Source organism: Astyanax mexicanus, chromosome 19, assembly GCF_023375975.1.
Source record: "Astyanax mexicanus isolate ESR-SI-001 chromosome 19, AstMex3_surface, whole genome shotgun sequence".
NCBI classification, from domain to species: Eukaryota; Metazoa; Chordata; class Actinopteri; order Characiformes; family Acestrorhamphidae; genus Astyanax; species Astyanax mexicanus.
The window spans coordinates 9,922,365-9,935,161 of NC_064426.1; the positions used below are offsets into that span (position 1 = coordinate 9,922,365).

The following is a 12,797-nucleotide window of genomic DNA, read 5'->3' on the forward strand; positions in this document are numbered from 1 at the left end:
GACGAATAAGAAATCTAATTTTATCTAAAACTGAAACATTCAAGTCTCTGAACAACATTTGGTGTTGAACTTCAGAGGATTTTTTTTGTTCTGTGTTCATACCTCCACTCCGATCTCTGAGTAGGTAGCGGTTCACATCCTGAATGTTGGTGTTGATGGTAGGGCCGCTGGGAACACTTCCTGGGGTCATGTTAGGGTCAGTCTCAGGGTCAATGTTCTGCAGTCCTTTCCAGGGCACTCCTGGGCAGAACTCTGGTGGGTTTTAAAAATCGACAGTCATTGTAAGAAAAAATTAAGCACTATAGATAAGACCATACAGAATGAACTTTTCTAAGCGTATACTGTAGTAAATGGTTCCCACTTCTAGGCAGTTGCTAGTGGTTGCTGTGATAGCATAAAGGATTGATTTGGTGTTTTGAGTGTATTTGTGTTATTGTAACATTGACGTATAATATAGTATATAAAACATGACTTATAATAACCCCATGATGACTGACCTGGAGGCCAGGTGATGTTGTTCCCATTGGAGATTTTGTCGTTAGCGCTCTTGTTCTGGCCCCAGCTATCCGGGGGCACCAGCGGGCTGGCTGGGGATTCAGAGCTGGGCATTAGATTATAGGGGCTGTAGGAGTCGTCCATAGGGGGTTTACCAGGAGGACCGAGATTAGGCCCAGCAGATATGGCACCTGGGGAGAGAGAAAAAGAGAGAGAGAGGGAGAGAAAGGGTGAGAAAGATGTGCAATAATTTATCAGATAAATCAATGTAAGCAATTATAGTGTTATACGGTTGTCTGTTGAATGTTCAAAATCACCTACACTTCTTTTTACTATTATATACAAATCTAACATGTGACCAGGGTGCTGTTCAGGCCACTGTGGATGATTCATACTGGCCCATCATGAATTAGAATTTTTAATTGAGTCTTGTCCAGTTTCAACCAACTAGCTACAACTCCTATATTACACGATGTCACCTTTGTTGGAAATATGAAGGCCAGCATGTGACTCCTTCCATGTCACAACTGCTAGTAAAGCAACATCTCTAGACACTCAACATGCTTGCAGGAGAAAGCTAACTCTCACATTAAATCTAAACCCAACTAAAATGAATACTGACTAGCATTTCCTGCTATATCAAAAAAACAAACTCTACCGTGCTTGCTAAGACTGGGCTCCATGGAGGAGGGGTTTTCCATAGAGTTGGGATGTGTCCACTGCGACAGGCGTGACTGAGGCTGAGGAGAATCCTTCATGGACAGGCCACCCACCTCCATGCAGTTTACATTCATGTTAGGGTTCAGTACAGCTGGACAAGGAGACAGAAACAAACCTTTTAGTAAGGATGCTGATTCACAAGTATGGTAAACACAGATAAAAACGCTTCAGGAAACAGACTAATAGCGTGAAGAAAAATCTCATTTATATTGTCCCATTCATAAAATCATTCTGCCAAGAGAATATTATACATGTCCTGGACATTTTACATAAATAATGATAAACATAAGAATAAATAACAACATATTACAGCGTAACTTTAGTTTGTATATGTTACATTTAAAATGTTTGTGATGCATGCTAACAGGTTGAACAATGGCAGGTACATTGGCAAAGCTAAATAGGTACATAGACATTATTCTTATTTATATTACCTTTGAGTTACAATGATTAAATACTTCATACATTCATACAGGTAGTAGTTAGTTTGTAATTATGTAATTCAGTTTTAATGAACTGTTCAATAACAGTTTTTTTAGGGATGTCCCGATCACATTTTGATTTTGAGTATCTACCGATACAGAGTCCTGATCCAAAACTTTAGCTATGCAGTAATAAAAAGAAAACACATTCATGTTTGTCCCTTAAGGCTTTTTTAAAATTATTTAACATTATCGAATCATTTTTAAACAAAATAAACAAGTACACAATAGCCATATAAATGATTTCCATTTAAATATGCATAATTTCTTAAATAAACAAACTAAAAAAGTCACACAAGAAAACTTCTATGATCATTCGTAATAATAATTTCCCTGCATTGTTGAGATGGAGACAATAATAATAGTGTAGTGTGGTTTAGACCTGCCAAACTAGATTTTTAGACTTTTTTTTTTTCACTGTATAATAATATATCGGGGTAGTTATGATTTGCTTTTTAAATAAGAATATTGTAATGTGCTGAGTTACTGAGTTTAACTGGGAGCTTTAATGGAGAAAAGTTTATAATATAAAGAGTCTACATTGAACTTGTGAAGTAACAACAGAACATTACATTTATGAAACACCAGCGATCTGGATCTTTTCTACTTGATTCAGACTGTTTGAAATTTTTTTAAAATTCTATTTTATTCTATTTTTATTTTTTTATTTCCTCCTCAATTTACACGGTCAAATACCCAACCCACTCATTAGGACTCCTCCTATCACTAGTGATGCTCCAACACCAGGAGGGTGAAGACAAACACATGCTTCCTCCGATACATGTGAAGTCAGCCACCGCTTCTTTTCGAGCTGCTGTTGTTGCAGCACTGCCGAGTAGCATCACAGAGCGCTCGGAAAAAGTCGGAAAGCGCAGCGACTTAGTTCCGATACATCAGTTCACAGACGCCTTGTGCTGCAGGCATCACCCTTTGGAGTGATAAAGGAAAAGAGCACCATCTACCCACCCAGAGATAGGAACAGGATTTGTAGCAATTTCCTACAGTAAATGATCAGTGAGGAGGGGTCTGTGATGTGAGCAGTACTCACGGAGAGCGTAGGGGGAGAATGAGTTGGGAGAAGACTGCGGCTCTTTGGTCTGAAGGTCAGAGACGGTCAGGCCCGGGGCCTGCGGGGCAGGAAAGGAGTCCAGGGGAGATTTTCCTGCTCCGGGGTGCAGGCCGGGGTGTGAGGGGGGAGGCTGCTGCTTCATCAGCAAAGCCTGGGCCAGCTGCCGCTGGTGCTGCTGGATCTGCTGCTGCATGTTATTGATTGTACGTGCAACCTGTCAAAAACACGTGCACACGTTAACAAGGAAACACGAAAACATACAGAGCAAGGAAACAAATAACTGGTTAACAGCTTATAGATAGTCTGCAGCAATGATCATAAACTGAGCTTTGGAAATGGATGCAAAAAATTACGATTTACAAAGCCTTTGTCTGTAGTAAAGCAGTATTGGAACAGACTGTGTAACGGCTCTGTAAATATTAAAAGTATAAGTCTTTCCTTAACAGAAAGTACAAATAAAGCCAGAGTGTGGTGAGTACTCTTTCCTACACATTCAAATAACATTCAAATACTCTTGAAACCTGGAGCAAACTGGTACAGGAAGAGGTCTGGTTGAGCCACATAGCAATGCCATGAATTAGAGATCTGACGGGTAAAGTGCAGTAATAAATTTATTGCTAAGATGATAAAATACAAAAGCAGTATATCTGGGCCATGCCTTGATGACATTGGACTCGGGGTGTTCTAAAACATTTTTCTGTCTTTAAAAGTAAAACATAAGTCACGACTCAACATACAAGCGATGTGGTCTGTTCTGTGTATGAGTGAGCCGTGGACTGGTCAGTTTTGAGAGGATGTGGTAAATGCGTGAGCTTACTTGCTGCTCTTGTTGTCTGATGGGGCCGGAAACATTGCGTTGCGCCTGCAACATCTGCTGCTGAATTTGTAAACGCTGGTATGCCTGTGAGAAAACACATTTAGTTTTCATGAGATTTTAACATTTAAAAATAAAAAAACACCACAGTTAATCTGCAGTGTGACAGAAGCATCAATCACTGTATGGCTATGTTCACATTACAAGCCACATTGCTCAAATTAAATGTTTTGCTCAGATCGGATTTAGTTATCTTGACGGTTCACGTTCCCGAATGTAAGTGATCTGTATCTGTGTGTAATGTGAATTAATCTGTCCCTGGAACGCCTCACATGCGCACATTGATACCTGTATAAACGTTGCCTTCTTCACCAACAACAAAAATGTCATATTTGAGAGACAACTTGTAGGGAAAGGAAAATGGATGAGTTAGCAGCTCATATGTGGAGCATCTTTTGCTGTAGTGGAGAGTAAACAGCTGATCTGAAGTTCATGTTCAGGTCCAGGAGGTGAAAAAAGGTCAGGCGGTTTGCTTTTGCTGTTTTTGCAGCTATAGCTGCACAGCTGCACCAAGAGCACGTAACGCTAATGCTAATGTGTAAAAGCAAAAAGACACATGAATTCTGATTTGACCGTTCACATTCATGTCCCAACTCCATGGATCGGACACATATCCGATTTAGGACCACATATGAAAGTAACTCAAATCTGATTTGAAAAAATCGGATTCAGCACGTTCACACAGCCATGAAAAAATCTGATCTGAGCCACATTGAGCAAAAATTCACATTTGAATCACTTCAGCCTGGTAATGTGAATGTAGCCTAAGACTCAACAGGTAGGGACATTACTCAAGACCAACAGGAGTGTCCCCCAAAAGATAACACTGTACCGAGCTACACAATTTAAAGAGTACGGTAAATTTAAATGGACTTTAAATTCACACTCTCATCCAACAGCCTAGTGAGTTGTGTCGTACTTTAAAAGAGTGTAATTGCTTTATTATTATTTTATATTATCATTTGCATAAAACACAACTCAAAAATGATAATTTTGCACTAATACATATAATGAAAATATTACAGGCCTACTGAAAACATTATCTTTAAATGTCTCTATCCAACCCTGATATCAGTCTGCATCATGAACTGAAAGGTGCTGAATGGTGTGAGACCACCCTCTGCAGGAACTCACCAGTTGCAGCTGGTAGAGTTGGTTCAACAGGGTCATATGCTGAGGGTTTATTGGTGAGGTTAAAAGTGCAGGGTTGAGACCAATGTTTTTTGCTGCAAACTGTAAGAGCTGTGCTTGAACCTGCAGGTGAACAAAAAGATGGCAATTCAGTTTTTGTAGTAAACATCATAAATACAGTAAAAACTAAAAAGACTTTCTAATTCTAATTCTTATTTAAAGGTCTCCTTCCATTAAAATAGGTCTCTGAGTTATTTAACCGCCATTTTCTCAGTTTTAATGAGCAAGAGCTGAAATAATATTCTTCATCACAGGCCAATAATTCAGAGTTTAAAAAAAATAGAACAAAAAAAATAGCTCACATGACATTTATTCACACTAGAGACCACAACTACACAATTTAAAATGAATGAAAAAGCGGTGGAATGAGCCCTTAATTTTTTTTAGTTTTTAAATATAAGCCAAGCAATCAATGAACACACTCGCCACCTAGTGGACAAGGGCAGAAATGACTCCAAAAATGAATTCACAGGACCCTCCAGGTTTTCCAATTTTTCCAAAATAATGAAACTGATTAATTTATGAGCGTGTGTATAAGTGTGTGTATGTATGTGTGAGAGAATGTGTGTTTACTGTGCCTGTGTGTTTTACCTGAGGGGAGAGAAACTGAGGCACTTGAGCGCGTAGACTAGGCTGGGAGGAGTTGAGAGGCGGCACTGTCGGCTGAGGAGGAGGCTGCTGCTGCATGGCCCGCGTTTGTGCTGTTCCACTACTGCCAAACATTCCACTCTGCATCTACACACACGCACACGCACAAATTCAGACATAAAGGAGGATAAGTTTCAGAATAATTCTCACCAAGCTGTTTCCTCATCTGTGTCAATAACAAAAACAAAACAAAACCCCTGATATTCCCTGATGTTTAGGTCTGTGGACATTGCTGCACATCTCACACTCACCTGTCTGTTGTTCAAGTTTTGCATGGCGACCCCGAGGCCCTGGCCGGGGAGGGCACCACCGGCCAATGGGAGCTTCAGGCTGGGAGAAGGCAAAAATGGTGAAGTTTGGGCATCATCCGCTAGTCCACCATCCTACAAAAGGGGGGAAAATTACAGCATCACAGAAATGAGCAATTAGAAACTATTAGACTCAACATTATATTTGCTTCAAAACTCAGGGTTCATACACATTTTAACCCATACATTTCCATGATTTTTTCATTACTTTTCCACACCTTAAATGCAACCAAAAATCAACTAAAACTATAATCGAAATTGATTATAGTTGGTCTAAAATCAGATAAAATGTTGACACACAATCTTTAATAATAAAATGTTTGTCAGATCCTGAGAGCTCCATTGTGTAGAGCTAAATTACTGAAGTAACTATAATCTGACCAAATATTCATGACTTTCTAAGTATTTTTATTTTTATATATAAAAAATATTCAGGCCTGGAAATTACAACTTTAAAAATTCCATGACTTTTCCAGGTTTTTCATGACCATACAAACCCTGAATTTAACATGTATTATTTTTTTATTTTAGGTCAATTTAGTGGATACATTTTTTTTTGCCAATTAAGCGCTTTGTATTTGTGTTTTAGCTCTACTTACAGTCATATGAAAAAAGTTTGGGCTTAACAAGAATTGTCCCTGTGGTCTTCCGTTTCCTTACTATGTTCCTCACAGTGGAAACTGACAGGTTAAACCTCTAAAACAACTTTTTGTATCCTTCCCCTGAACAACTATGTTGAACAATCTTTGTTTTTAGATCATTTGAGAGTTGTTTTGATGAGCCCATGATGCCACTCTTCAGAGGAGATTCAAATAGGGGAACAACTTGCAATTGGCCACCTTAAATACCTTTTCTCATGATTGGATACACCTGGCTATGAAGTTCAAAGCTCAATGAGGTTACCAAACCAATTTTGTGCTTCAGTAAGTCAGTAAAAAGTAGTTAGGAGTATTCAAATCAATAAATGATAAGGGTGCCCATACTTTTGCACCGGTCAAATTTTGGTTTAATGCATATTGCACATTTTCTGTTGTACAATAAACCTCATTTCAATCCTGAAATTTGACTGTGTCCATCAGTTATTAGATATATCAAACTGAAATGGCTGTTGCAAACACCCAAATATTTACAACTAAAAATGATTAAGATTAATAGGGGTGCCCAAACTTTTACATATGACTGTATATGTGCATAAATTAAACTGAACTTCACAGAAATTAAAGAAAAAGGAGGCTGGGACTACCTTATCCAGGAAGGGGGAGCGGTCTGAGGAGGATTCTTTGGAGATGACAGAAGGCCTGCCCATTGGTTTGTTGACTAGACCATTGTTGTAGTCAGAGATTCCCATCCCCCGCTTATCCAGCTCTGTCTTTTTCTCTAGAAGGGCGCCTACAACACAAACATCAACTGCACTGTCATTCTCACATCATCTGCATTGTGGTTAACATAGCTTTCATTCCTCTGCTGCTCCTAAGCTAAATAAACAAACACTGAGGTGCAATTTTAAATGCACTGTCTAAAATAGCCATAGTATACACTGTAAACGGTCTACGTTTATCTTGTTTAAACACAATGAACAGTCTTTTATGCTTGATTGACACTAACTGTGATGTCTTTACTATTGGGTTTTAATGCCCTTCTTTACTGCTGTTTTATTAATACTTATTTTATTGCTAAATTCTGGGTATTGTATTTTACAAAGCAAAAAGAGATGCAAGAAAATATTAATGTGAATATTGCCATATTTTTTGCAATACTGTATTGATTTGTTTTGTTCTGTATAAACTCTGATCGGTAGATAGTAGCATTTTCAGATCCCTCTGTTGAAACTGTATAAAATGTAAATTTAGTTTTTACTTAAATGTTATGCATGTGATGGTGTGTTTACATTATCACAACATAACGCAATATATGGAAACATAAGCCCTGTATTGTGACGCATATTGTATCACCAAGTTCTAAAGTGCAAAGTGCTCTGATAGAAGTTTAACATTTAATTTGTGTCTTATTCACAATCAGATCAAATAAAGACTTGTATAATAGACAAATACAACTTAAATTACAACAATATTTTTTCTAATATAGCAACAAATGACCTTTTAGTGATTTCCTCATTGACAAAATGATTAAACCCCTTAAAAATTACCACTGTCAAAAAAAGAAGTTTCATTTTAATAGACCGGTTATGGTGTCTTTGCAATATGGTGAAGTCCAGGGAATAGTTGAAGAAGTCTAGAGAGGATGTAATTGCTCTTCATAAGCTAGTATATGGATATAAAAAGATAGCAAAGACATTCAACATTCCAAGAGACCAACTGGAAGCATAATTCACAAGCTTAAAGCTAAAGGCGCAGTGGAAAAGCTACCTGAGCTTGGCAGAAAGAGGATACAGTGAAACAAAAGAGGGAGAAGAGTCTCCGGCTGACAGCTGAGGAACTGCTACAGGACTGGTTAGAGGGAGGAACTCAGTTTTTGTCCCAGACACTGTGAGATGAAGGCTTCTGTACTAGAACTCCACAGCGCACTGCCCTACTAACTCCAAAGCATAAGAAGAGTGGACTCCAGTATGCCAAAAACCACATGGACAAACCACAAAAGTTTTGGGTAACTGTTTTCTGGAGCAGTGAGACAAAATTGGAACTCTTAGTGATATGTCTGGAGAAGCTTATACAGAAAAAACATCTTGCCTACTGTGAAGCATGGTGGTGGATCATTTATGCTCTTTCAGGTACTGGGAATCTCCACCATGTGGAAGGTACCATGAATTTAGTTAACTACCAGGAGATCTTTGGTCAAAATGTCATGACAAAGCTGAAGCTTGGAAGACGTTGAATCTTCCAACAGAACAATGATTCCTAGCATACTTCCAATTCTACCATGGCTTGGTTGCAGAAGAAGGGCTGGAAGATTCTGCAGTCACCATTGCAATCGCCCGACTTAAATTCATTAGATAATCTCTGGTGGTACGTGAAGAAGGCAGTTGCAACACAAGACCTTGAATGTTAAACAACTAGAGGCAAAAAACCTGTGTCAAGATTGTTTCACATCTGAAAGAAGTTATTACTGCCAAAGAGAGTTGTACAAAATACTAAGAGGATGAATAATAATGTCAAGTAATGTAATTATGTCACAAAAAGGACATTTGTTGGTACATTAGAAAAATTATTTTTGTAATTTCAGTTGCATTTGTCTATTATACAAGTTGATCTGATTGTGAACAAGACAAAAAAAAGTTTAACTATCTAAAACACTTCACTGCAGTGGGGTTATGAACACAACTGTACTTAGAAGTGAATATGGTAACACATACTCATGGCCTGGTCCAGGTTCATGTTGTTGCTCTTCAGAGCCTCCTCTGCAGGGTCTCTCTGCACACAGACAAACAAACAAAAGGCATGTATTAAAGAAATGGTTTATCCACAGGCTTAAGATAAAGGTAAATGACTGCATTATTCTTGACATATAATAAGAAATTCCTGAAGACAGAGCTCTTCAAAGAGCACTTACTCTCTTAACACCTCTAACTAACTACCTTCTACTACCAGATCAGGAGAATCTCTCACGATCTTTAATAAACTCCTGAAGATAGAGCTCTTCAAAGAGCACTTACTCTCCTAACACCTCTAACTAACTACCTTCTACTACCAGATCAGGAGAATCTCACTATCTTTAATAAACTCCTGAAGACAGAGCTCTTCAAAGAGCACTTACTCTCCTAACACCTCTAACTAACCACCTTCTACTACCAGATCAGGAGAATATCTCACTATCTTTAATAAACTCCTGAAGACTGAGCTCTTCAAAGAGCACCTACTCTCTTAACACCTCTAACACACTAACTACTTCTAACCTCATTTCCTTCTTCCTCTCCTTCACTCCTCTACCCTATTATTTCACTTTGACCTCCTTTAGGCCCTATATAAAGATGTTTTACCTTTAACTTTTATTACTTTTGTACTTCACTATTGTAAGTCGCTTTGGACAAAAACGTCTGCCAAATGTAATGTAATATAATGTAATGTAATAATGAGTTCTGCAAATCTGCAAAAGAAAATCCAGCAGAACCAAAACCAGGCTAAAACAGCAGCTAAAAACAGGCCAATTCCAAAACCCCCAAAACTGTTACATAACAGTCTGAACTTTGGACTGGATTTAAATTAAACCACAGCTATTTAGTGAAACCTGGCCACAAGAAAAAAAAACATTAGTTAAAACTATCATATAGCAAAATTAGACAGCCACTTCAGAAGATTATGATGTTGATACCAGAGACCAGCCAATCAGCTCCAGATTGCTAGTAATAAATACGAGGAATATGAGCTGCTCCTGACCATGGATTTTCTTGCTAGCCTTTTCCATGTCTAATCCCCATCCTTGTAAACAAACTACGAGAGAACAGCAGCACTATCTGGTAAGACTGAGGAATATTTACAGAGTTTGTTACATTTTTAAAACTACGCCAAAAACTCTGGTTTCTGTAAATCTATTGCAATGACAAACTAGTCAATAAAAGTTGAGCCCGCCATAAAAAATCTGCATGTTTACTTCCAAGACAAAAAAATAGGCTTGTAAACCAACATCTCAGTTACTAATACTAATACTACATACTAGTATAGATACTAATACTAATCCTAATACTAGACATAGAATATAATATAGATGATAATATATATATGGTATCTCAAATTTGGAAATCCTAAACAAGTAACTAGAGAATAATAAATGCTACCAAGTCCACAGTTACCAAAGCTTACACTCAATATAATGAAAAGGCTGAAATGATACTCACATGGAAGCCCATGTCAGTCAGCTGCTTGATCAGACGATTCATAATCCAGGCATCGTCCTGTTTGTTAGGAACCTTGCCCTGTAAGACAGGAATGAAAAAGAAAGGTCAGTAAGGAATTTACTTTTTTTTTTTTTTTTTTTTTTTTTTTTTGTAGAATTTTCTGTGAAAGTGGTCAAAAACAAATAAAACACTTAACACAAATAGTAGCAGACAGTCAGACAGCATAACGTTGAATTATGTAAAACATAATGTGCATCATTCTGTTTCAGAACCCATAGCTTTCTTAACAGCTCACAAATTATATATCAGTAATTGCCGGTGAAACATAAGCTTTAAAAAAATAACGTAACATCTTGTTTGACTGAATATATTTAAACAAAAACTAGGGTAACTGATAAAATATTTCTTAACATTACTCAATCAAAGAAAGAGGCAAAAACACAGGATGAAAGCTGACCTTTGGTGGCCCCTTTTTGGGCGGGTTCCCCCAGGAGCTGCAGGACGAGTTGCTCTCCTGAGAGGCTGTGCTGTTCCACATGTCTCCCTCATCCTGCTCCCACTGTCCTGCCACGTCCTCACCACCTCCCCAGCCATCTTGCATAGATTTAGGGGCTGCAGGGAAAAAATAACAAAGCGAAACAAAAATGATTCAACTGTTGGACACCTTTGAGGGTACTTCCTTGCTTCTGCTGTTCTGAGATTTAACATGAGAACATGCAGTACATACAATTTAACAGTAGAGGGCAGTACAGCCTAAATAAAATCTGTTGAAACAGGCAGGCAGACATCTTGCTGCGTTTGGAAACAACTAGCCTAGGACCAGCGTACGTACTCGGAAAACGAATAAACGATTCTAAAGCTATGATTCTAAATTACATCACATTACTTCAGGCTGGCTATTTAATATGGTTTGAAGATGAATGTGCAATGTTTTAATCATGCAGTCTGAAATGTTCTAAGTTGCTGAAGTGTATACTTTTATTACTCCTCAGCTACATTAATCATATTGTTCTTGCTTCTTTACTACATGTGCATACATTTATTTTATTTTTAAACACTGCTTTAAGATGCTAGTTAAGACCAACCTTGCTTGCAGGGGGCAGATACTGGTGGCACGTTGCCCCGACCATAGCCTTCAGGGCCGCTCTCACTCCAGCCACCGCAGCTTCCAGGAGGTTTACCCCAGGCTGATGTGCCATTGTCCACACTTGCTGCTGGGGGAGGTGGCTCTCCCCAAGAGGGTGGCTCAGGTTTGGAGTGGACATTTGGCATCTCTCCCCATCCTGCAGAGAGAAATAGTTAATCTCAGGGATGTTCTACTGTATATATATTTGACATACTTCATTAAACACCTGACAGTTTCTGGTTCAAACATGTTGGGACTCAAAGAAGTACATATAAGTAGTGCAAATAACCTTGAAATTAAACATGAAAAAGGATTAGTAACTAAATGTTATAGTACCAGCTCAATAAATACGTCTAAACAGGCAATACCCTATGGGAGGCAAATTCTGCCAAAAACGAAGGGAAATGAAAACCGTTTTGCCCTTTCTTTTTCTAAACAAGGAAATATTGTGACAAAATTAAAAACTAAATTAAATCACTTAATTTGCAATTTAATTTTTCACTTGAGCCCAGGTCATATGTGAAAAAAAAAAATTAAAAGGCCTTTTGCCATTTCATTTTCATTATCATACAGGTGTTTCACAGATAAATCTAAACTAAAAAAAGCTAATTATGAAAAGAAAAATAAAAGCTTCACTTTGGCCTTGCTTCTCTTGATGAACTGCATAAAAAAAGTCAAAACTAAAATTAAAATGCAACAGTAACATTTTTTTTTTCCTTGCAATAGGCTGCATGTCTGATAGAACACTATCACTATCTACTTTTCTTATTTTTCTTTCATTTTTTAACTTTACTAGCATGCAAATACATGGAAATTAACAGTAGGAGGGGCTACAACTACGGAAACCACAATTGAGGTTGGTATTTCTTTGCTTAGGTACTAACCGCTAAATCTAGATCAGGGGTGTCCAAACTAGGTATGCCGCGAGGTATTTCAGAAATAGAATGAAAGTTGGCCCGCTGTTAAGCAGGATTTTATACTGTGAGATTCAAAGTTTGAACGCTAGGTGTCAGAAACGGACCAAAGAGTCTAAAAGCGGAGAGGGTGCGCATTTCTAGCGCAGAAAAACGGGGCAAAGAGTCTAAAAGTTGCCGT

The 12,797-nt window shown here is 38.1% G+C and overlaps 1 protein-coding gene across 3 annotated transcripts in view; it reads right to left on the reverse strand.

The window, feature by feature from the left end:
- Window positions 1-12,797, reverse strand: part of tnrc6c1 (trinucleotide repeat containing adaptor 6C1) — an 88,431-nt gene that overhangs the window by 15,569 nt on the left and 60,065 nt on the right. For all 3 annotated transcript variants that reach the window (XM_049467621.1, XM_049467620.1, XM_049467622.1), the window contains 13 exons: window positions 11,662-11,859; window positions 11,034-11,188; window positions 10,577-10,654; window positions 9,098-9,155; window positions 7,031-7,176; window positions 5,731-5,862; window positions 5,423-5,566; window positions 4,775-4,894; window positions 3,584-3,667; window positions 2,746-2,980; window positions 1,154-1,306; window positions 498-686; window positions 103-252 (listed from right to left, as the gene is read on the reverse strand). In XM_049467621.1, coding sequence (XP_049323578.1) covers window positions 103-252; window positions 498-686; window positions 1,154-1,306; window positions 2,746-2,980; window positions 3,584-3,667; window positions 4,775-4,894; window positions 5,423-5,566; window positions 5,731-5,862; window positions 7,031-7,176; window positions 9,098-9,155; window positions 10,577-10,654; window positions 11,034-11,188; window positions 11,662-11,859 — 1,842 coding nt within the window. The remainder of the gene's footprint in view (window positions 1-102; window positions 253-497; window positions 687-1,153; window positions 1,307-2,745; window positions 2,981-3,583; window positions 3,668-4,774; window positions 4,895-5,422; window positions 5,567-5,730; window positions 5,863-7,030; window positions 7,177-9,097; window positions 9,156-10,576; window positions 10,655-11,033; window positions 11,189-11,661; window positions 11,860-12,797) is intronic.